Genomic DNA, 26,601 nt, shown 5'->3' on the forward strand with positions numbered 1-26,601 from the left:
TCTATTTAACCTCTTCCCATCTTATTATTATTTAAAGGCCATTCATATTTTCCGATTTCTAGCCTTGGCGCAGACCACAAAATCTGAAATTGGTTGAAATATTTGACGTATGTCGTCATTTTACTCGAATTATTTGTGTTTGTTCATATTGACGGATGTTTTAAACTAATCTTCCTTTTCTTTTTTTTTCACTTTTCAGATTTTCTTGTTTTGAATATTTATCTGATTTAAATCAAATTAAAGTTGGCATTGCTTTTTGAATATCAGCAATGTTTACGATCATGGTTTTCACTATGCTTATAAAATGAACTATCACAGATGAATAGATATATGGTCACAATGAGATAAAATCTAACTGTGACATATTCTTTAAAGTATGTTTATAAAGTTTGTTTGATACTCGTTATTATCAATTGAAGACAATAAATACTATCGTAGCGAGAAATCGCATTAAAAAAATCCTTACTAGTATTAATTCGGTGCAGCTAATTCAATGGATAATGGTGTAGATTTCGTTTAATGTATTGTTGTATTGAAACATAATCTATATTGTTGGTATTTTCAGGAATTTTTTCTGGTATTCAAATATATTTTTGATGTTTCTACTACTTCACAATGATATTCTTCTTTTGTTGTTATATCAGACGTGCAAGGAAATCCAGGAAACATTTGAGTATCTGTATAATAAATCAAGTTTCCTATTCAGTTCTTTGATTTGTTTTTTGCAGTTTTTAGCATTTGCAGGGAAGTTCATGCGGATTTTTAACTTGCTTTGCCTAATGTTTCTTCTGGGACATTGGAATGGCTGTCTCCAATTCCTTATACCAATGCTGCAGGACTATCCTGACGATTGCTGGGTATCTATAGAGGGGCTGAAGGTTTGTATTGGTCACTCTATTTTGCGACATACCTTTTAATACGTTACGCCTTAAATGTATATATGACATCCTTCGCGGAATATTTTGTCCATTTACTAGGTTTCATCATCTTTTCACAAACTCTCTGACTCATAAGCAAGTAGATAGTTCCATGCATATTCAACTTAAATTCATAATATCAAGTTAGTACTGCTTATTACTTTTTGAATTTGCGCAGTAATTTCTTTCCCATACAAAATAAATCATAATCACTATTTCATGTTTTACTTCATTACTGTTATTACTACCTACAGTGTACTATAAAGGCATTAAAATAAGTTACAGATACAAAAGCGCTTTCCTATATATTACTCAAACCCAATATAAAATTTTCAGAAAACACGAACTAGATCACTTTAATGTCAGCGATCACATGATATAGTCTTAACCAGCCTTCTGAGGAATTTCCAGATTTAAAACACACACACATATTTATATAACAGTACACGCACACTTTCTATGGACAACTCAAAGGCTATGAACTATACCGGAAGTGCGTGTCATCCATGTCGTAGACACACGGTGTGCGAACGTGGGTGCTTTTAGGCATATTGATCTATCAGTCGTGTACATAACCAGAAGTTTATGTGTATTTCCATATCCTGGTGAAAAAAATATATATATATTGCTTATGGGCGAATACAGTTCTTTGAACGTAGAATATGGGGAACACATGTGTTATGTATCAAGGAAATGTGCTTGTAGGTCAGCCGTGATTTTAGGAGAAACTGAGAACGTTTCTACCTTAATACCAACTGACATTTTAAACTGATTTTTTTGGTTTTCATATATACATAAAAGTCTGTATGAAGAAAACACTATATGCATAAACACTGGCAGTTTAATACGGTAACCAAGTACTGGAATTGAAAATCAAGTAGACAGAAACCATCAGTTCTAACTAATCACCACATCGTTTGCCAATCATCTCTCGTTAAAGCATGCATATTCATAGAAATAAAATAGGACTATAAGAATGTCGGAAAGTGTATAACAGAATTATATATCATTCAGGCAAATTAACCAAAATAATCATTAATGCGATAATAGATTAGTTTTAAAAGGCATGTGCTTGACATAAGTACATGTACAAGTACATTTGTATAGATACATAGTTGCTAGCTTTGTATGCGTTAATGTTATATTACTTATACCGTATTCATTCTCATATATTAATATCATAATTTTCTATTTGGTAATTAGAAAGCAATACAATTACATTTTTAAAAATCATATTCATATACCCATATTCTTTCTTGCAGGAAGCTCATTGGGCGGAGCAATACACATGGGCTTTATTTAAAGCTCTTTCCCACATGCTATGCATTGGGTATGGCCGGTTTCCACCCCAAAACATGACGGACACTTGGTTGACAATACTGAGTATGCTTAGTGGGGCTACATGCTATGCACTATTCCTCGGTCATACCACCACCATCATTCAGTCCTTCGACACATCGAGACGACTCTACAATGAAAAGGTTAATTTCAATTAAAGATTTACCTATTGGACATAAACACTAGATTCATAAAGTAAACAGTGGATATTTTCATTGTTATTGATGATTATTCAGATGAAAAAAACATTAAATGGTAGTACTATCAATTCGTATAAAAATGGTACGATTCGTTTATGAATAGTACATTCTGTATAAGAATAGTACAATTTATATGAGAATAGTACATTCCGTATAAGAATAGAACAATTTATATAAAGACAGTACAATTTGTATAAGGATAGTAAAATTCGTGTAAGAATAGGATACTACTGAAGAAGCAATCACATTTTACACCAATATGAATATCACGACAAAAAAGTATCATCAGTAATTATATTTTGGTGTTGCAATACAGCGGGCTGCTAGATTATATGTCCCCAAAGTTTGTCCTGACCTGTATTCTACGTTTTAATTCATTCGAACGGTGGTCGATTACCAATACACACATGTACTGGAAATTCTTCTAAAATCACCAGATATATGACGATTACAACATCTTCTGCATCATGTGGGATTTGCACCAGTATTACCTCTTTCAAAGTCGTCTCCTGGGTTTAATAATAAGAGTTTTGATATCAATGACGAGTCTTACAAGGACGAAACGGCAATGTAAATGAGATAAGGGTAATTTTGATATCAATTAAAAACTCGATATAGATTTTTGTTATTGACTGTTGCACCATTTAACGTCCTTCTAAACCCGTATTTTCATCATTTTGATATATTTCTATTGGTTAATCATACACAGATAAGTCCGTAACCCTTATAGTCAATATCACTTAATGAAAATGAATTGTGTTTTCTTTATTATTCAGCATATTGTACTTCCTAGCTTTGAGATATGTTACCATGAAAATATACAGACTTCTTATTTGCCTTTCAACTTTCATACTCCTTGATACAATGTACAAATCATGTCTGAGATATACTTTGGTGATTTCCGTTTTCATTTTGTCATCTTACAGTTCAAACAAGTAGAGGAGTACATGATATACCGGAAGTTACCCAGGCGCTTGCGCCAGAAGATATCCGAGTACTACGAACACAGATACCAGGGGAAGATGTTTGACGAAGAGAATATACTTTGTGAACTGAACGAATGTCTCAGACAGGTTTTGATTTTTGTTTTACAACAATATCATTCTTCATGTTATATCTCATATTTTGCTATATTGTTTTGGTATTAACTACGCTTGATAATGCATGTACTTTTGTGTAAATTCGATTTAAACCTCGTTCAATGCATATGTAAATCCTTTATTGACAAACCTCGTTCTCTACTTATGTGATGACTATATTGACAAACCTCATTCTCTACATATGTGATTATCATATTGACAAACCTCGTTCTCTACATATGTGATTATCATATTGACAAACCTCGTTCTCTACATATGTGATTACTATATTGACAGACCTCGTTCTCGACATATGTAATTATTATACTGACAAACCTAGTTCTCTACATATGTAATTCCTACATTGACAAACCTCGTTCTCTACATAAGTGATTACTATATTGACAAACCTAGTTCTCTACATATGTAATTCCTACATTGACAAACAACGTTCTCTACTTAAATGATGACTAGATTGACAAACCACGTTATGTACAGATATAATTATTATATAGACAAACCTCGTTCTGTACAGATGTAATTATTATATAGAGAAACCTAGTTTTGTACAGATGTAATTATTATATAGACAAACCTCGTTATGTACAGATGTAATTATTATATAGACAAACCTCGTTCTGTACAGATGTAATTATTATATAGACAAACCTCGTTCTGTACAGATGTAATTATTATATAGACAAACCTCGTTCTGTACAGATGTAATAACTATATAGACAAACCTCGTTCTGTACAGATGTAATTACTATATAGACAAACCTCGTTCTGTACAGATGTAATTATTATATAGACAAACCTCGTTCTCTACATATGTGATTACTGTATTGACAAACCTCGTTCTCTACATATGCAATTCCTATATTGACAAACCTCGCTCCCTACATATATAATTCCTATATTGACAAACCTCGCTCCCTACATATATATTCATATACTGACAAACCTCGTTCTCTTCATTTGTAATACCTATATTGACTCTGCCCGTTATTTTTGTCAATCAAGTGCCGTTGCAATTGTATTTTCGTGTACAAATAAAACATTCCGTACCCGTATATTACGCAAAACAGTATAAAATTGACATAGATTACTTTTATAACAATGACAATACCACAGGTACTTTCATTAGTTCAAAGGACATCGTTGCTTTCGTATGGAGAAGCCCCTTGTATTGGAAACATAGACCCTATTATATAAGTGTTATGTCTTTAAATAAACAGATCTATACCCATCACCGTTGAGATGTTCGACGACAATTGGTTAACCGTCCAAACATTATGATATCAACTGTGAAACAACACATACAAAATGATAACTCGCGCAAAATATCATTGTTCACTATCATTCGAATTTAATAACTGTCTTGCATGTTCACAAGAATACTAGAAAGAAATTTTAACCCCGCGTCCGTGATAAAGAGTAGTTTGAATCAAAGATGTTTTCGCATTATGATCGACTTATTACAAAAATTTGACCTCAAAGGAAAAATAACTGCACCTTATTCACAAATGTATCTACTTGGGTTTACTAAAAAGAATGTTGATAAAGCGTCATTTGCAAATGTTGAACACGTGATGATTTTCTAACTGATACAAACGCTAAACAAACAAACGTTTTTTTCCGTCAGTAATGTGATAGGACTGCTGATAATCAAATTTCAACGAATTAACACATTTAACAGATTAGCTTAATTATCAGTTTGATGATCCGCAATAATTGGTACATCAAAATATATATATAAAAAAAACTGCAATATGTTTTAGTACATTTTTCAGTGCAAAGAAAACCCCGCTACAATTAGAAAACTTATGTTATGTAAATTATGTAAAGTGCATTCAAAATAAGCCAAATACATACATAAATATACAAACGTCATTTCGAATGACTGGAAGATTTTTCTTTCTGTTCTAGGATATCATTAACCACAATTGCAGAGCACTGGTGAAATCTGTGCCGTTCTTTGCTAATGCCGACCCCCAATTTGTGTCTGAAGTGATAAGTAAATTGATCTTTGAGGTTTATCAGCCGGGTGATTACATTATACGTGAAGGGACAATGGGGACCAAAATGTACTTTATATCCGAGGGGATCGTGGACATTATCACAATTGACAATGAAGTTGCAACATCCCTGTCGGATGGGTCGTACTTCGGTGGTGAGTAGCCTGCATTTAATCGGAATTGTACTGTACGATTGTTCTTGTGACTGAACATCAATGATTGATGTACTATATATATATTCAGTTATACGTTTTTCATTTTTAATTGTGACCAATGAGTTATTAGTTCATTCAAAGTTTTCAATTTTTCGTCAAAAATATTAATCACAAATAATCTTTCAACCGACATGAATAGATTCTTAGTTATCATCGTTTATGTTTCCTCAGAAATATGCCTGCTGACCAACGCTAAAAGAGTAGCCAGTGTGAGAGCAGAGACATACGTCAGTGTGTATTCATTATGTGTAAATCACTTCAACATAGTGCTAGAACGTTACCCGGTCATGCGTAGAACTATGGAAAGTGTTGCCGCAGAACGCTTGACAAAGATTGGTAAAAATCCTAGTTTGGTAAGCAGTAGAGCCGACCTAGAGGAGGACCAGAAACTCGTGAATGAGATTGTAATGGAGTCTACTCCTGTCGTAACCAGTGCTAGTGAAGATGAAGATAAGGACTCAGACGATAGTTCAGAGAGTTCAAAAAGCTCTAGAAAAAAGAGGAAATTTAAATTTGATTTCACGGGGAAACTTCATCGTATCACAGAGGAAAGAAAATCGAAATCGAAAGAGAGTCTAAGAGATTTAGATATACCTAACGGGAAAGTCAGTAGAATGAAGAAGGCGCCCTCTGGTCCGAATTTGTTTGGACTTAAAGTTCCTCATTTTCCCGAAAGGCGGCGTTCAGGTAGTGTTGGTGCTGATTTAAATAGAATGCAACAGTCCTCTTGTTCAGATGAATCGCGCAGAGACTCAGATCCTGAAGACTTAAAAGAGGGCAATAGGAGGTCCAGTTTCCTGGGTACAAAATTGTTCAAACCATCAGAACAAAAACACAAAATTAAGAAACCTAGAGACAAACGAAAGTCAACAGATGATTCGCCGCCATCAGATGGCAAAGGCGCGATGAAATTTCTGAAAATACCTGACCCCAAGGAAACAAAAGAACAAAAACAAAAAACTAAGGAAGAAATGGCGTTTCATCGAAGAAGTATGGGCGACGGAGAGGAATCAACAGAAAAACTCCCAAAAACGTCTTGTATGGCACAACCAAAGGAGCCAGTGATTTCTGAAAAATCCCCAACTCGTCCTACAGAACTTGATCCGACGACCAAGGCGAATGAGCCTAGTAAACAAAGCGTTCCTACTGTCAAGGTAGACAGCACCAAGCCGGAATCCTCGCGGTTATAGCATATGCACCGACAGCCAAATATATACTATTATATGCCCATGCACTATGTAGTATGACAGATATGCTTCAGTGACGTTGATCAATGACATATTGTTTAAACTCGCACAAGCGTTAGAGATATTTAGTTTAAACGTGTCATGAGAAGAAACAACATTATACATTAACATATCAGGGAGTTGGAAACTCGGTGGCTGCTTCTCTTGTAGTCGGTACAAAATTCCCAGCCTCAGTACCTAAACATGTCTGCTTGGTTTAAGGTATTAGCTTTAGTAGTAGGGACGCATGTCCATGCTGTGATGTTGGAAAAAAAGCTAATCAAGGTTCATCCTTAATCAGAGTTTCGCTAGTTCTGACATCGCCATATACGCAATGTAAATACTCATTACAATGACACCGTGTGCATGACATGTTATAAAACAGAAATATTTGTAAGCAAAACAAAAGAGAAAAAAAATCTTATTTTTGATTTTATAGAGAAAGAAAAAAAAATTGCAATTAGTAAGACCATTTTATATTAAAAGCAGTGGAATTGATATAAGATTATTTGATAAAGCATATTCTTTATTTTCACATTACGGTTTAATTTTGCAAACAAGTCGTGAGCAACTGAAAATTTATTTTTAAAATCCAATCATGAGGTTTAGTGACCAATTTCTATCATAACCAAATAATCATAAATGATAATATTGGTTCACTGTCAAGGTTAAGCATTCCAATGAAATACTCAATTTCCTCAATACTAGTAAAAGCATGTGTGATAGCAGTCGTATTCTCCTTCGAACTTACGTAAAGTAGCAAACTTGTGTTATATGAATACGCTGACTATATATATAAGTCAACAGTATTTGTTGATTGCATTCACTACCTTACTTATGTTCTATTTCTATTTTATAACGGTAAATTGTTTTGAAAAAGAAATGTAAATACAATTTCTGTTAATTTGTACTTTATGCGTTTGTACATATCATTTTCAGTATGTGCCAAATTTAGTTTTAGTTATTGACAACGAATGCGAAATCTTCTATGGTATTTAGTAGTATTATACAAAGTTATTTCACAAAAAAAAGTAACACGTTTACTGAATTAGGTATTTTACATACCAGGTCTGATAGCGTTAAAAATATATTTCCCTTTATTTAAAAACTGAAATTTTGACGTTTTCTGGTTCAATTGATTTGTCGAATGTATATATATCACATCGTTTTATAAACTGAAGATATATGTATAAAAAAATTAAACCCAATCTCAAAAGGATTCCTAGAAAAAAAACACCTAATAGATATCATCGTCTGTCATTTGAATGATGATGTCGTAAGTTTCAATACAACTTAACATAGTATTAATGAAAAATTGTTCATATTCATGTATCGGGGTATTTAATAGAGGATGCGTTAGTCTTTCATTCTAAGGCCAATTATTTTGCATATATACTTACATATTAAAATATTGTCACAAAAAAATCATTATAAGTATCAAGTACCATTATCGTAAAGAATATGCAAAATACATGGCCTAGCATACATACATATATATAATATATATTATATACTTGATGGTAGGATATATAAGCAGCGTGTGACCATAGACTCTGCTAAGTCCACTTGTCGTGTCCCATGTGAGCAGCTGTATTGTATATAGGCAGATGTACTTGTCGTATTTTATATATCTTGTATATAAGAAGAATAAGTCGCCTATATTACGATAAGATTATGTTCGTTGTAGATATAAGATCATATTAGATGACTATTTGTCAGTGTGTGTATTCATGTGTTACGTACAATGTAGTATACGGAAGTGATATGCACGTGCTTCTAATCGTGATGCTAGTAATTAGCTATATACTGTACAAAACAAAGCCTTGGAAAAGACTGCGTCATATATATGATGCTACGGGTGGCCAAATATAGGTTTATATGTTGTAAACATGTAAACGTTAGGAAAACGTTAAATAAGTAACTTTTTAGAGCGACAAAGGGATGTTGGAGTATAATTCTTATACAAATGTAAATCGATAGAAATGTAAAAGTACACAAATAAAAATGGTAAATCGATAATAAAACCTGTTTATAGAATACAACATCAATTGTACAATTAATATTCGCCGTAAGACAAGTAAAGTTCCTCATATCGTCATTGTTATTCAGAGGAAGAAGCATTCAAATGTTTAAAATATCGCATGTATTTGTAATATGATACAATGAAATTTATAAAACAATACAGAATTTCTAAAAACAAAAAAATAAAAATGCCAATATTTCGACATAAACTTAATTCCAACATAAATTTAATGAAACTAGGGCAAAGTATGACCAAATGAACTAGTTACATGCAGACTCCTGACAAAGTACAAGAAGAATAAGACCAAACTGTAGTGTCACACAGACATGTATTTATTTATTTTAAATCCTTAAAACACTTCTCTGAAAATTAAAATCAGAAGATATGTGACCATCTTAAAAATGTAGTATCACATTCTCGGGCTTTAAATTGCTCCGATTTGCGAATTTGACAGAAAAGCAAATATACCACATACTATGTAGTATCGATATTGCAATTTTGTAACTGGACGTTACATGGTATTAGGAAGGCAAGAAGAAAATAAAATAAATGTGGCTTGTGGACAAAAACCAAAATTTAGTCTATAGAGGGAAAATCATTGATTGTACAAAAGACACAAAAGTGAATAGCACATTTCAATACGGAATACGATAACGTAGAACAAAATAATGAGTAAAACTGCATCATACAGCTGTTTCGTCCTTTCTAGGACTCGTCGGTGATGATGCATCATACAGCTGTTTCGTCCTTCTAGGACTCGTCGGTGATGATGCATCATACAGCTGTTTCGTCCTTCTAGGACTCGTCGGTGATGATGCATCATACAGCTGTTTCGTCCTTCTAGGACTCGTCGGTGATGATGCATCATACAGCTGTTTCGTCCTTTCTAGGACTCGTCGGTGATGATGCATCATACAGCTGTTTCGTCCTTTCTAGGACTCGTCAGTGATGATGCATCATACAGCTGTTTCGTCCTTTCTAGGACTCGTCGGTGATGATGCATCATACAGCTGTTTCGTCCTTCTAGGACTCGTCGGTGATGATGCATCATACAGCTGTTTCGTCCTTTCTAGGACTCGTCGGTGATGATGCATCATACAGCTGTTTCGTCCTTCTAGGACTCGTCGGTGATGATGCATCATACAGCTGTTTCGTCCTTCTAGGACTCGTCGGTGATGATGCATCATACAGCTGTTTCGTCCTTCTAGGACTCGTCGGTGATGATGCATCATACAGCTGTTTCGTCCTTCTAGGACTCGTCGGTGATGATGCATCATACAGCTGTTTCGTCCTTCTAGGACTCGTCGGTGATGATGCATCATACAGCTGTTTCGTCCTTTCTAGGACTCGTCAGTGATGATGCATCATACAGCTGTTTCGTCCTTCTAGGACTCGTCGGTGATGATGCATCATACAGCTGTTTCGTCCTTCTAGGACTCGTCGGTGATGATGCATCATACGCTGTTTCGTCCGTCTAGGACTCGTCGGTGATGACTCGACTCGTCAGTGATGCTGCATCATACAGCTGTTTCGTCCTCTAGGACTCGTCAGTGATGTTGCATCATACAGCTGTTTCGTCCTCTAGGACTCGTCAGTGATGCTACATCATACAGCTGTTTCGTCCTCTAGGACTCGTCAGTGATGTTGCATCATACAGCTGTTTCGTCCTCTAGGACTCGTCGGTGATGATGCATCATACAGCTGTTTCGTCCTTCTAGGACTCGTCGGTGATGATGCATCATACAGCTGTTTCGTCCTTCTAGGACTCGTCAGTGATGATGCATCATACAGCTGTTTCGTCCTTTCTAGGACTCGTCGGTGATGATGCATCATACAGCTGTTTCGTCCTTCTAGGACTCGTCGGTGATGATGCATCATACAGCTGTTTCGTCCTTCTAGGACTCGTCGGTGATGATGCATCATACAGCTGTTTCGTCCTTTCTAGGACTCGTCGGTGATGATGCATCATACAGCTGTTTCGTCCTTCTCGGACTCGTCGGTGATGATGCATCATACAGCTGTTTCGTCCTTTCTAGGACTCGTCGGTGATGATGCATCATACAGCTGTTTCGTCCTTCTCGGACTCGTCGGTGATGATGCATCATACAGCTGTTTCGTCCTTTCTAGGACTCGTCGGTGATGATGCATCATACAGCTGTTTCGTCCTTCTCGGACTCGTCAGTGATGATGCATCATACAGCTGTTTCGTCCTTCTCGGACTCGTCAGTGATGATGCATCATACAGCTGTTTCGTCCTTCTAGGACTCGTCAGTGATGATGCATCATACAGCTGTTTCGTCCTTCTAGGACTCGTCGGTGATGATGCATCATACAGCTGTTTCGTCCTTCTAGGACTCGTCGGTGATGATGCATCATACAGCTGTTTCGTCCTTTCTAGGACTCGTCGGTGATGATGCATCATACAGTTGTTTCGTCCTTCTAGGACTTGTCGGTGATGATGCATCATACAGCTGTTTCGTCCTTTCTAGGACTCGTCGGTGATGATGCATCATACAGCTGTTTCGTCCTTTCTAGGACTCGTCGGTGATGATGCATCATACAGCTGTTTCGTCCTTTCTAGGACTCGTCGGTGATGATGCATCATACAGCTGTTTCGTCCTTCTAGGACTCGTCGGTGATGATGCATCATACAGCTGTTTCGTCCTTCTAGGACTCGTCGGTGATGATGCATCATACAGTTGTTTCGTCCTTCTAGAACCCATCAATGATGCTACATCATACATCTGTGTCATCCTCCTTGGACTAGTCAGTGTTGCTAAATCATACAGCTGTTTCGTCCTTCTAGGACTGGTCAGTCATGCTGCATCATACAACTGTTTCGTCCTTCTATGACTCATCAGTCATACTAATGGTCTGCTTTTGTTTAAACCTAGACCATCGAAGGAAACCAAAATTGATCGAAAGAAATATTTAAAACCTAAATTTAAAATTTTCCATAATTTCAAAACATTGGCAAGTACATTGGTATAGATTAAAACGTAGCGTCCAGGTTACGGCGAACTCCGGGGACTTGGGAGTCCATCAGCAGTGTCTACCACCTATCAAGGATTGTACGGAAGGCAAAAATGAATAGCACCTGTAAATACAACCCAAAAATCTGATACATTTGAACCAAAAAGTGAATTAAACTTGCATCTCCTTCTAATGAACAGTCGTCTTCTTATAAAACTAGACGATGGTATCATTTAGACAAGTAATATATTGATTATATATATATTGTTACTTTCTTTTTAACACATCGTTCTAATTAAAGACGGCCATTACGTCATTGTACAATTGAATTGCGTGGATTACATATACCTGTATAGTATGTACAAAGTATACAAATTGAGGGTAGAAAAACATGTGGGTAGCAATAGTGAAATGGAAATTAATGTTGCTTTATATAAACCCTATCGTGCTATGCATGTAACCGTGAGTCTGTGATATAGGTAGAAACAGGGCAGTCATTTTAATAGAGGTATGTTACCCTATAATTACTTAACCGACATTGCTACAACTACAGTCACATTACCAATTCTAAACATAATCCTATCCAAACGCACCTGTTCACGAACGATCCTACATCTATGAAACGTTACAGCTTAGTATTCTAAACATGATAGATTAGTCTATTAAAATTATTTCTAAATATCATTTCAATAAGATTAAAAGCATTACATTGGTAAGATAAATATCTAAGTTTTTTTTTTTATTCCATTATGAAAACACTACAAGAAATTTCTTACTTTGAATGGTTTTTATCTCTCACCATAGTTTTTAAACCTGTGAATTAAACACACTACAACATTGTTCGTCTGTTGTCAAATTAACCAATTGTTCCAACTGCATACATTATTGTATATCCTAGTTGTTGCGCAGACATAATGACCCAAACAAATGATAAAAAACTTTTTTTTTCAATACTGAATTTATGTTTTGTTTCTAAAATGAAAAACTCAATTAAAACAAAATAATCCGTTTGGAAAAATTGAAAATATATTGGGACAAATGGCGAACAATCATGACATTATTCTCAAAACTTATCTTTGGATTATATACTCTAAATTTTTTATTGAGATTCCTATCAACTTTCAAAAACCGCCCCATAAGATCTCACAACTGTATTATTAAAATTACTATTTCTTTCCACAAAAACGTTTCTAATGCCAGATTTTCTGAATTTTTTCAGTAGAGAGTGCGACTTCTCAATGTACTGTTTATGTGTAGGTCAGTTGATGTATTACTTGCTGAGGTGCGGCTGGGTATTGTATATCAGCTCGTGGTGAGAAACGTTGCACCACCACGGACTAGAGGACACTGACAGCATACTTAGTTGTACAATATGTAGTGTCTATACCACTTTGGATCTCAGGTCTGTGTTACGTGTACATAGAATACAGTAGCGAACATGAGTCATATGCAAAGGTGAAAATAAATATTGCTTCAAATCAATGAAATATCAGTGACTGTCATAACAGTGATTCGGAGAAATAAAGTAAAATGATCTAAAAATATCTCGTTTTTGTTGTATTTGTTTTTGTTTTTGTTTGTTTTTTTTTTTTTTTGTCAAAAAAATTTGTTCATGTATTTCGAAGCAATTTTTTTCTGCGGCAGATTATAACATATTCCGTTCCTTTGGTGCTAAACCAATCAAAAATGAGAAAAAAATGCTTTTATATGAAAAGAATGAAAATAGCCTACAATAAGATACCCAGGTAACTTTGTGATCTGACAATGACCATGAACTTTTCGTAACAACGTTTATGAAGAGAGACTTCACATGTCTGTTTATGGAAGTTCACATCGCCATCACCAAAAAGAAACATTTATCAAATGAAGTTCTTTTCTTCGACGCGTCAAATTTCAAATATAAGAACATAACTTTTACACGACAATCAACAAGTCATCTCTATCGAATTTATTTTTAATGTACATTTCTGTATCCTTTTTGTCGCAATTTTCTTCTTGACAAAAATTAAAAAAAAAACAATCCCTTGAAAATTATATCTTTTGCAGTACATTCTTATGTCACGATGAGAAACACATTGCTTTAACTTGTTGGAACTTTTTTTTTTATCAAGAATCAAAGTATTAGATAATGACGCGTGGAGTCCTGTTTTATGCCCCCGCATCTTACCATGTCAGTACAGTTTTAATGTCCCACTTCAGAATTTTGTCGCAACCAGGGTCATAGCGTTTTATAACACATCTGTTTTAAGTGATTTTTCGTTGTGTATTGTTTGCAATTTCCAGGCATCACTTACCCGCTATCTGATTGATGTAGTCACTATATATTACCTTCCTCGCGTTCTGTACAAGATTGTTAGGAACAAAACAAAAATCTCAATTTAAAGCTGTACCGGCTTCATTGTCCTTATCGTGTGTGAAAGGATTTGATCGTTATGCTAACAAAATTACCTGGCCATGGTGGTTAGTTTACCATTTACAGAAGAACATCGGACGTTATACTAATGTAAGCAAATGATAGTACGGTCCTTTGGTTGATGACATCACAATAATGGTTTTATTTAGTTTCACAGCACATATTGCATTCTCGTTGTTTTGTGTTTTGCAGTGGGTAGATTAGAGGTAGCATGGGGATATCTGGATGGGGAAGAGAGGTGGACTTTATACACAAGAATTATCCATACTATAGGTACAAAGTATAGCTTGAACTTTCACAGAGAGAATTAAGATCGAAAATATACATTTGTACATACTTATGTAAGCTATAAAGTCTAGTAATAACACGATCGTAAAAATCCCGAGAGCATGGCTTTAACATCACGTCGTTAACTGTCTTAAAGCAGATGAACATTTGATGTAAATGCCAAACGAACTTTTTTGCGTCAACAAAAGCATTTACATGACAATAAAATACCAAGAATCTACTGAAGTTACAGGGGGAAAACTCACTAAATATCAATCAATTCAATTTCTACCATACTCGTTCTCAATGATTACGTCCAAGGGAAACGGAACGCAGCAATATGTGAGTCGACAACACATAATGATATAATCGGTTGTCCCTATGGGTGAAATAGTCGGTGATTTGAATACCTTACTCCGTGTAACATTGTCAGTATATATTTAATATCAAGTGTCGACACTTGATTGTTTGGTTTTTATTTATTCTTTGAAACTTTTCCCTTCTTTTCTCTTTTTGTTTTAAATTAATTCCTCTACAGAAATAGTGACACCAATTTTCAACTGTTAAGTCCGAGATGATTGCCTCTAAGCCATTTTGATTTACATGATCAGTCCAAAAAAAGGTACATCAAGGGATCAAGGAAAACCTACATTGGAAATTTGAGAAAGATCCATCATATGCCTCTCAAGAAATAGTGATTACAAACACTCAGTGTAGAAATCCAAGGTGGCGGTCTGACAGCAATTTTGTTTTTCAGACAAATTGAAAAATCAACAGGACACAAACGATTTAAATTTGAGAAAGATCCGTCGAGTTTTTTTTCAACAAATAGCCATAACAAGAATTGTTTACAGCTGACCAGATGATAAACAGATAACAGGCCACAGACATCGAGCAATTCAAGTACACCAACCATCTGATATTGCTGACCAAAAACTTATACTCCAGTCACCAAGGTGACATATTGGATATTTATATGTAAAGCCTATTTATCACAGCATGCTTTTATTTCATAGCTTTTTCTTTACAAATATCCCTGAGACATAGGAATTATTTCCACCTAGTAAATCACTTAAATTATCTTCCCTTGGTTACACACTTAGAATATCTCCCCTTGGTAACACACTTAAAATATCTCCTCTTGGTAACACACTTAAATCATCTTCCCTTGGTTACACACTTAAAATATCTCCCCTTGGTTACACACTTAAAATATCTCCCCTTGGTTACGCACTTAACATATCTCCCCTTGGTTACACACTTAAAGTAGCTCCCCTTGGTTACCCACTTAACATATCTCCCCTTGGTTACACACTTAAAGTAGCTCCCCTTGGTTACCCACTTAACATATCTCCCCTTGGTTACACACCTGAAATATCTCCCCTTGGTTACACACTTAAAATATCTCCCCTTGGTAACACACTTAAAGTATCCCCCCTTGGTTACACACTTAAAATATCTCCCCTTGGTAACACACTTAAAATATCTCCCCTTGGTTACGCACTTAAAATATGGTAAGACACTTACAATATCTCCCCTTGGTTACCCACTTAAAATATATCCCCTTGGTAATACCCTTAAATTTCTCCCCTTGGTAACACACTTAAAATATCTCCCCTTGGTTACACACTTAAAATATCTCCCCTTGGTTACACACTTAAAATATCTCCCCTTGGTAACACACTTAAAATATCTCCCCTTGGTAACACACTTAGAATATCTCCCCTTGGTTACACACTTAGAATATCTCCCCTTGGTAACACACTTAAAGTAGCTCCCCTTGGTTATGCACTGAAAATATCTCCCCTTGGTTACGCACTTAAAATATCTCCCCTTGGTAACACACTTAAAATATCTCCCCTTGGTAACACACTTAAAGTAGCTCCCCTTGGTTATGCACTGAAAATATCTCCCCTTGGTTATGCACTGAAAATATCTCCCCTTGGTTACGCACTTAAAATATCTCCCCTTGGTAACACACTTAAAATATCTCCCCTTGGTTACACACTTAAAATATCTCCCCTTGGTAACACACTTACAATATCTCCCCTTGGTAACACACTTAAAATATCTCCCCTTGGTAACACACTTAAAATATCTCCCCTTGGTAACACACTTAAAATATCTCCCCTTGGTAACACACTTAGAATATCTCCCCTTGGTAACACACTTAAAATATCTCCCCTTGGTAACACACTTAAAATAACCATCCATACGTCTCACTAGTAAGAAAAGTTGCTTGACAACTTTGATGTTATCTATTGTTATTCAGCAATCAAATCAGAACTGATTAACTTCAGATTCAATTTGTCCACTTTTTAATTAATAATTTAATATACACAGTATCTCATTGTTTTAAATAGTAAACAGACAAATTACAAATCCAACACATTTCACTCTAAATGTTTTCATTGCATAGATACAATGTAGACAACTTATCTAAAAAATAAAACATTTGCCAATTTTGGGAAATTTTGAGGTTTTGAAAAAAAAGAGAGAAAGAGAAAATATTTTGAACAATAAGTTCAAAGTTTCTCATTACCCTCTCAGTTTTAACAAATGTTTTGGTAGTAAACATTCTATTATTAGTAGTTCTATAGAACAAGTTCATGTTTGTATTAATTTAATATGATCTTTCAACCATAATGACACATTCTCTATTAGTACTGTTTTGCTTGCAAAGTAAATCAATTTGTGAAAATACCACTTTCATTTCTTCTTAATGAAGTACAATACATCAAAGCATCTCTCACTCACATCTCTTCAGTAAATCTTTCAACCATAGATGCTTTATGATAATTACAACATTTTCAGTGTGATCAATTTACTCAATAACAAAAATTAGGATTTATTTATACAAGAAAATTATACAACACAAAGTAAGGAGTATTGGAATGTAGAGACATATACATGAAACATTGAAATGTTAATTACATTCAAATACAGTAAACAAATACATGTATGAAATGGTTAAAAAAATCTCATTCATGTGTGACTGTATCTATATATGAAATTATTTGGCACCAGTATACATTACAACAATACCACTGACATGGTATTTTAAACTAGAGATTTGGAGCAACAGATTTATTTTAATATTTTCTAATAAAAAAATTTGAATATTAGAATATTGACCTTGTAAATCTTAAAAGTTGATTTTAGCTTTCTCATTGAACACAATATACCTTAACATTTCAGATGTTTTCAATATCCAAATGCGATACGTTTTGGAATTTTTATGTAACTTTTTGGAGACAATATATTTTATTTGATATTTCTAAAATGAGTCTACAATATTTCAAAATAAGTCAAATATTGTTTTCAATTTATGTTTAAACTGATCTTTGTACAAAGTAAACAACAAGACTTATATCACAGTATCAACATGTCCTTGATGATGAATCATAAATGATTGTTCTTTAATGTGTCCTTGTAATTTACCAGCTTATTCAATTGATCCTGTTTTCCGAAAAGCTTGTGGTTTTAGCTTTTTTTCCAAACTTGTTCTTCATACAGACAAATAAACCACCAAACACCATAAGTACAACAGGCAGGCCAAGACCAGCTGATATCACAGAGATAACCAGTGTGGACACCTTGTCTGCTGGGGGAACCCCATAGCCAAGTGATCCAGTCCTAAAACAAAAAAAATATGAAGTAATCTAATGGTGCTCAAACAGGTGGGCGTGTACTAATAGACTGTCGAACAAATTCACGTTCAATATATCTTCAGGAGACCAGATTCGTCAGACAGTTATTTGGCTTTGTAAAAGAAGACCCCAGGTGGTAAAACTGGCAAAAAAAAATGGCATACTGGCAGGATCAATCACCAGTCGTAAACACATGATATACCTATTGACTATTGGAAAGAATCGCACAACACACAGACCTCTAGTCAGAATCATTCAACACGTCAACATTTGGTCCAAATCGTGTAACATACTATACACTGTACTATAAACTGTACAGACCACCTGCACAGACCAGCGGTCATAATCAAACAACATGTGTTCATTTGGTCAGAATTACATGACATATTGACCGATATTTAGAATTATACACGTACACAGTCTTATATTGGTCAGTAATATGACATACTGTACATTCAGAAATTTTTGTGGGAGATTTATTTTCTTTACGAAATGGTGGGTACTCTTAACCCACGAATTTACATGCCTACCAAATGAAAAACGGATAAAAACTGACATGGATTACAGTATTAAAACATTTTGTGAGCAGGAAATCCAGGAAATCAAAATGCATATTTTATGTAAAATCAAAAATGTGTGCCCAAAGAAAATATACAATATTGATAAATTGACTTACAACCTTCCCTTCATCCCTAGAGTATGTACACGAGATACTGGCCTTGGTCAGAATCACAAAATCAAGCTGGATTTGGATTATATTTGACAGGTGGATGTTTGTTAAAAGCCGTATTAGAACTAGAATAAGCTGAATATTAGGCCTTCCAAATTTTTTTATTAAAACTTTACCTGTCAAAATTAGAATAACTATTGCAATCTCAATATCAGGCCTTTTAAATTTTTTCGCTTTCTGATTAGAACTTCACTTGACGAAGTCAAAAAAATAATTGTAATTGAATAGCAGGATTTTCGAAGTTTTTTCTACTTTTATGAAATCTTTACAGGGCAAAATAGCAAAGAAATTTTATTGAAATTTCACAATCAGGCCTTTTCCATGTTTTTTCTCCTTTTTATAAAAACTTTATTACAATTTAACATGCTGACACTTAAATTTCAATCTGAGGATTCGTCATTGGACTTCTCTCATTAAAAGTTCTACAGAAAACCAATACAAGTGTTATTCCACTAATCTAGGACGACATTTTAAACACCGTTCATGTTCACCAATCATATTGCACTTCACACTTACCATGCTGTGTAATTGTTTTTGGTAAAAAAACCATCCTTTGAAAGTCCAAATGAGAAATTGGAGTACGACATCTTAACATCAATGATTTTATGACCTCCATAAAAGGCGTACGCAATACTGTTTTTAACAAAACCTGTGTTGGTTTTATCTTCTGCTGTCAGAGTTTGAGGCCCATATTTCTTCACTGCAGTGGCCACTGAGCGAGCCCTGGCAGGCTTCATGTAACATATTGGTTTCCATTGTAGAAATCCGCCATTTGCTTTTACTGCCGGTCTGCTTAGCAAGTTGTTGATCTGGAACAAAGGATTACATGTCAAAGTCATCCGAGGTAAGTAACATATGTATATGTATACCATCAAAACTATCATCATATTCTAATGATTCTTACCAAGTTATTTCCTGTGGAAATCAAACAAATTATGCTCCAAAATGTACTTTTCTTATATAAACTATAGTAAACTGTAACCTCTCTCCAAGGGGTAATGTGAGAATCTGCGGCCAGAAAATTCACAATTTTGCTGATTCTTCTATATCTGGATGTTGAGAAGAAGATTTTTGAATCAAGTAAATTTTACTGCTTTGGCCCTGCTCCGAAGGCCCCTGGGGAAAGGGAAAATAGGATTCACTATTTTGGTTCACCCTTGGCCAGAGAAGGTTTCTGCAAAATTTCATTAAAATAAGTTCACACGATTTTGAGAAGTTCAAAATGAGAAAAGTTTATGAACAAACTACTACGATTGAAAAATGTCACCATAAGATTTTTGTCTCAAGTAACCTCAAAACAACTCAAATCTGAGTCAGTAATTCAACAATTATGAGATCAAAAAATTGCTATATGTTTGGCCATTGTACACAATAAAAAATGAGAATGAATGCATGATGTGCAGAAAAACTGGGCAATATTACCAGCTGTTAATGTTGAACATTTTATGTGATACCATCACAGTTTATATATATTTGGAAATCAGTTTTAAAAAGTTAATGACTTTCATTCTGGGTAACAAAGATGTATTGTAATGTATCTTGCTATTGATTGCCAATCTTAACTAGATCACATGACAGTGCAATTAAGCTGCTCAAGAAGAGGCCCATAAGGTCTGAATCAGTGACCTTGTATTTACAGTTTTAAAAAAATTATATTATCATTTTATATCATTGGCATTTAAATTCTTAATTGGTTAATAAAAAGAAATACTTTCTGATAAATATGGAGGGAACCAGAGTGTAGCAAAATCCTTTCTATTACAAGATCTTTATTACTTACAATTAGTCTGTACATAAGCAAGACTTCACTTACAGAAAAAACACCCGGAGAGTACTCATCATCAATTGACTTGACATCCTCGATAGTCATATCTCCCTTGTCAGCATCCTCACTGAAGAAGATTGTCTCTAAACCATAGCGGGCATTGGAACGGTTTCCTGTGTCAATATCCTGGAGGATGAAGTCGAAGTGTGTTGTGTCTTCATTGTACTGTAGGTGAGGAAGGTCATCTGCCCGATCTTCATGGTCAAACATGTGAAACTGTAAAATATTATACAGAGTAATTCACTTAATCACACATTTTGGGTTTTTTTTTATAGAAAACATAAACACCTATGTCATATTTGTATATCTATGTAATATGACCTATTGTAAGATATCTTGCATTTGCAATGGATAAAATAAGATAATACCTCTATGAATGACAGTGAAACATGGGTTTTCTTTGATACTTGATATATGATAAACAGAATCTTCAATCTGTTTCTGTTTCTCAACAGATTTACGAAATTCATCATAAATTTTCAATATAACCACCTTATCCTGATCTTTATGTTTACTACATTTGTTGTTAATCCATGTGTATGTCTCTATATGACAAGTGTAGAGGGAGAATTCTACATCTTCAAATGGGTTCTATACTCAATATCATATAAGTACCTCTCATCTTCTCACAATCTTTGGAACATTGTTAATGAGAAAAAAGAGGCCCAAAGGTCTTAATGGTCAGCTGAGTTAAAATGCTGTCATCATTCTAGTTACATGTTATAGAAATTATCATGTTAATAAAGTTAGATAACTTTAACTACATTTTACATGTAATGCAAATATTAAATATGCATACACTTGTATATATAATGCTAACTGAAGTCCCATGCTAAAGTTTCTTATCATGTTTAAACTTAAAGAAATTACCTCTCAAAACATATTATTCTCCCATATAAACACTTCCATCTATAAACAGTATTTAATAGATTCTAGCATATTTATAATTTTGAAATTTGAGTCAATTTTGACTGCTTTTTGCCCCGCCCATTAGCTCCTAGGGGTCTTTCAGAGTCACTATGTGCAAACCAAGAAACTGTTATCCCACACTAATAATTCTTACCGTGTTAGAACTATTTCCAGAGTATATAATTAAAAATTATTCCCAGGAGGAAATGGAAGACCCTGGAATTGTGAAATCTATAATTTTGGCAGGGCATTTTAAAAGACCCTTCCATCCATGAATAGTATGTCTATTCTACCATTCTTTTTTTTTTTTTTTTTTTTATAATTTTTTATTTTTTGAAGATTTTCAACAATACATGAAACATAACACATCAAACATTCCACTCTACCATTCTTGAGTATCGATAAGAATTTTAGTTTTAATTTCAATTAATTTGACCTAATTTTGGCCCCACCCCTAAGACTCCCTAGGGGCAGTGGATCATACAAGTTACAATTTTTGTTCAGGTTTTGCAATTAAAGTTTTCTGCAAAATATCTTTGAAATCCGTCCAGGAGTTTTCCAAAAGATGTTGAACATTAACGATGCACAAAACACTACACACAAGACTGGACTAAAGGAGACCACAATAAGGTACCATGATGACCAAAAATGTCAGTTTGAAATGAATAGTTCCCTTTAATAAAATTTTGAAAAAAAAAATACAAAAAAGAGGCAAAAATTTAAAAACTAACAATAGGGCATTCAGCAGACCCTTGAGAATATGTTTTTGACTCTTACAATTTAATTTTGGCTCTTGTATTCAAAGACACACATAGTCTTCTTATTTCATGTATGATATGGACCCTTCAGTTCTGTGACTTAACTTCTCAAAATGTGAAGGGTGAAATGAGTATCCAGAGACATTTGCTATTTTAAATGGTGATCAGGATTTCTTCCTTTCAATGACATAATCAAAGCTAAGACGGATAAATAAGAAGTAGAATCCTAAGTTTTTGAAGGTAGGCTTTCTATTAGTAGAGTTTACAGCGCAGGGAACCACTAAAAACAGATAAACAAATACCTGTATCGTTAGAGAACCATTCATAATCGCAGTTGATAGGTCAGGATCTGTTTGTTGAATTTTTAAAATAATCAGTTCATCTGATGATGTGTCCAAAAGATTCTCCCACATGGTAACATTGTCCAGAAAATCAAACACAGTCAGTTCAGAACTGGGTGCTGAGTAGTGAGAAAGGTCTGCATCATCTGATGTGTCGTTGTACTGAAATAACTAGTAAAGACATCAAGAACAGGTTAGTCACCTTGTACAAACTCTGTCTACATAAAGGACAACTCAAATAGCATCATCCTTGTTGCATCAGAAGTTTACATACAGTTCATGTTATTTTGTTAACAATATTCAGAGAATTTTTGGACTCAAATATTTCAGTTCTGGACTCCTATGCTTTTCCAGTGTGAATCAATCAAATTTTGAAAATTCACCTCTTTGTAATAGGACTTATAGATTTTTTTGAAATGGTACTCTGGACTCACTAGAAAAAAAAATATTTACTGAAAATTGTGTGAAATTTTACAGCTTATTATATATATATATAAGCTATATGTGCTTACCCTTGTGAACATGAGACCATATGAATATAGCACTTTGGTTTGTGGATTGTCAGTGTAGACAGCTCCAGCTGAGTCATTGGACCTAAGTTTGTCCCAATTGAAACTCAATCTGTCATGCTCTCTGTCAGCTAGTGTATTGGTCCTGATCACCAGTGCTGTTGGAGTTCCCACTGTAGTGAACACAAAGTGTAGAGTGTCCATATCTCCCCTTGCCTTCACATAAGCCAGTCCCCCTCCACAGTCCTTCACACAACCTGGGTTCAGGTATGTATTTAGCTGTATGTACAGAATAATCAATGATCTTAGTCAGATAATCTGTAACATGTAACATGGCTCAAAGATTGAACCAGCTATTCAAATTCCAAATTTCTCATGAAGTCTCAAGATCTGACTTCAGCCACTACTGCGAATGAATACATAATGATATATCTGCTATATAGAGAGGAACATGGAAGTGCTAAGCAACATGTACACCTTATCTAGATATCCGTTTTCAACATTCTTTCTGTAGTTAAACTATGATTTTTTTATAATACAGTGTTCATTTTACATGTACATCAGGTAAGAGTCAAGACTGATTCTTTCTATCAAAAGACTTGGTTGTGATCCTTCGTGTCAAATTTTATTACAAGATCTCTGTGCTAAAAAGAAGCAGAGACGTATATAACACAACGTCTCTGAAAGAAGAGACAAGCACACATACGTGAAACAAGAAAAATGTGTGAACTACACTTGTAACGGTTACTTTATCATTAGATATAAATAACTGAAGCTGATCAGAATCATGGATTTGTACCAGGTATGTACATGTACGTTCAACTCATGTGACGACTTCAAAAAAGTGCGTTGACCAGCCATGAATAATCTTTAAGTGTCAGTAATATTTGATATATTTGATTGTAAATAGGAAGGTAAATCTATTATATATGTTCAGGAACAACAGTTGAAGACAAAAAAAAAATAATAGATAAACATAACCTTTCGGACTATGTACACTCCGCCAGTGTTTAGTAGCTAGCTGTCATGTAAGCATGTGCGATTTCTATTTTCTTATGATTAAGCACTAACTGAATAAAATACGCGAGTCACAATCGTGTGAAGATGAAAGCTTTTGTCTAAACTCACCTGTCGTTTCGGTGTGTAGCCATTAGTTAAAATCGCAAATGAAATAAACAGCACAACAACAGAGACAACATGTCCTAACCCTCTGGTGGTCGCCATCTTGAAAGTAGTTGATAGTCACATGATTTTTATATCACAATCAGCTGATCTCGTGGCGGCGTTGAATCAGAGTTAGCTCCCTTAGTACCTCTGTGTTCATCCTGCCTTACTTCGATTTTGTCTTTCTAAATTAACGTCGTTACAGAAAGTAACAATGAAAGAATATGAGTGAGCGCAATGTGACACACAAATAATATCGAGTTTATTTGATCATTTATTCATTTTCTCAATCTAAAAAAAAATCGCTTGTTGAAAAAATGCAGATTTTATCCAAATTCACCAATACTTGTCAGTTTGAAGAATCATGGAATGCAGAAATCTGTTCCCAATTTTTACACGTGAGACTGGTTGATTGGTTAAACAAAATTTTATTTAGAATAAATACCTTTTCGTGTTATGGCTCAACAATATAAAATGTATTTAAAAGATGATATTTAAAATATCTTTTTAAAAAACCACTAAAATATTTCTGCGCATGAAAAATTGAATTACCTTATATGTCTACGTTGGATAATTTTTGTTTTTTTGGTATATAATGTCGTTCAAGCAAAGGTGAATATTTGTATATATTTTAGAGTAATATCAAAAGACAAAGCGTTTGTAAAAAGCATAAATACAGTCGAGAAGAAACTATCTTACATTATCTATGATGTATAACAAAGCTATCCAACTCAAAATATTTAAATGTACAATTGCTTTTTTTTAATGATTTCGATTAACAAATTTATTTTCATCCTTGAATTATTTTTTAAATCAATCCATGAACAAAACGCAAACCGTAGGACTATATTCGTGAACTTTAATTCTATCTTGTATTAAGAAACGAAAACAGCGTAAATATATAGGCATTTGTTTATCTCATGTTGAATACATATATATTAAATTATAAGATATAATACAACCTTTATCAAGCACCAAATTTATCTTAAAAAAGAGCAACTCAGAAGAATCATTTTTATCTGTAATCACCCTCTTCTTGAATATGCATGTTAGATACTGGGCGACAGCGGTGCAACTTATCCCCTAACACCAGAGAAAAATCAATTGAAGCTGCAAGAATTGTCAATTTAAACACCGGGAGAGATTTAAAAGAGAAATTTTATTTCAGACTGGTTACTACTGTCGAAAAGAAGAGATACTCGGAAACTCTCTATTTTATTCTATAGCTAACAAGTTGGTACCAAATTATCTTATTGTTTTGTCATTACATTATGTCGGGAATGTTATATATATGTATGTATATGTTATTTGCAAAGGTCTCACCTGCCTAGAAAACACCATTTTTTCACATCTATCACAAAATTCTTTCTTTCATTCTACATCGAACCTATGTCGGTGAACAACAATTGAAACAAAGAATTTGGTAATCATGAATATAGAAAATTAAACATTCTTCACTTTCGTCTAAAAAAACACAAATAAAGTCCACGAAACTATGACCTTTTTATAGCCAACCTAATAGATTCGGCAGTGTCGATGTTGGCATCCCATGAAAATTTTTATCTTCTTTCAATCATATTTCCCCTACATCAGAACTAACATATAAATAGCATTGTGTTATTGATGTAAATGGTGACGCTAGGCATTTCTTTACAGCATAACCTAAAAATTGCCAAAGTGATACAAATGTTAGATTAGTTGGGATGATTTTTAAAATTTAATTGTAAATATGTTATCTATTGTATTTGAAGAAGTCTTTTATAAGTTGGTAAAAATTACTTTGTCATTTTTTATGTTAATAAATATATTAAATCTAAACAAACTAAAATGAAACATCAAGATTGCATGATATGAAGCAAAAGAATGTCCCGTTTCAGCTTCATTCGTACACCGTACACTAGCTCTTCACAACTATAGAGTAATATTTTCTTGATTCATTTTAGTGTGAAAACCAAAATACATGCATATTTTTATTATCTTAGGGGAAACCCATACAAGACAGTACATAAAACACACGTGTAAATAATATGATTTCAACGTCTTTCC

General features: G+C 34.2%; 2 protein-coding genes across 2 annotated transcripts in view; one reads left to right on the forward strand and one right to left on the reverse strand.

The window, feature by feature from the left end:
- The window catches only part of LOC132543126 (potassium/sodium hyperpolarization-activated cyclic nucleotide-gated channel 3-like), a 78,593-nt gene extending 71,636 nt beyond the window's left edge, over window positions 1–6,957 (forward strand). Inside the window, exons 6-10 of the mRNA XM_060206588.1 lie at window positions 729–878; window positions 2,180–2,398; window positions 3,382–3,528; window positions 5,464–5,707; window positions 5,939–6,957. Coding sequence (XP_060062571.1) covers window positions 729–878; window positions 2,180–2,398; window positions 3,382–3,528; window positions 5,464–5,707; window positions 5,939–6,957 — 1,779 coding nt within the window. The remainder of the gene's footprint in view (window positions 1–728; window positions 879–2,179; window positions 2,399–3,381; window positions 3,529–5,463; window positions 5,708–5,938) is intronic.
- A 10,070-nt stretch (window positions 6,958–17,027) lies between these two features.
- On the reverse strand, window positions 17,028–24,615 carry LOC132543115 (glycosylated lysosomal membrane protein B-like). The gene is made up of 6 exons (XM_060206576.1): window positions 24,520–24,615; window positions 23,395–23,670; window positions 22,844–23,053; window positions 20,863–21,090; window positions 19,566–19,858; window positions 17,028–18,305 (listed from the first exon to the last, which is right to left on the reverse strand). Exons 1-6 carry the CDS (start codon window positions 24,613–24,615, stop codon window positions 18,119–18,121), a joined length of 1,290 nt encoding a protein of 429 aa, XP_060062559.1. The 3' UTR covers window positions 17,028–18,118.
- Between the last annotated feature and the right edge of the window lie 1,986 nt (window positions 24,616–26,601).

Source organism: Ylistrum balloti, unplaced genomic scaffold, assembly GCF_031769215.1.
Source record: "Ylistrum balloti isolate Yb309-2 unplaced genomic scaffold, AGI_CSIRO_Ybal_v1 Utg369740, whole genome shotgun sequence".
In the NCBI taxonomy this organism is placed as follows: Eukaryota; Metazoa; Mollusca; class Bivalvia; order Pectinida; family Pectinidae; genus Ylistrum; species Ylistrum balloti.

What these genes read in the sequence shown, in the direction of transcription:
- LOC132543115 (XM_060206576.1), bottom strand. Translation starts at nt 24,615, where the DNA reads ATGGCGACCACCAGAGGGTTAGGACATGTTGTCTCTGTTGTTGTGCTG. An exon ending in ATGGTTCTCTAACGATACAG is followed by an intron (nt 21,091 to 22,843) that starts GTATTTGTTTAT and finishes AATATTTTACAG; the next exon opens with TTTCACATGTTTGACCATGA. An exon ending in ACTCTCCGGGTGTTTTTTCT is followed by an intron (nt 19,859 to 20,862) that starts GTAAGTGAAGTC and finishes CCTTTGTTCCAG; the next exon opens with ATCAACAACTTGCTAAGCAG.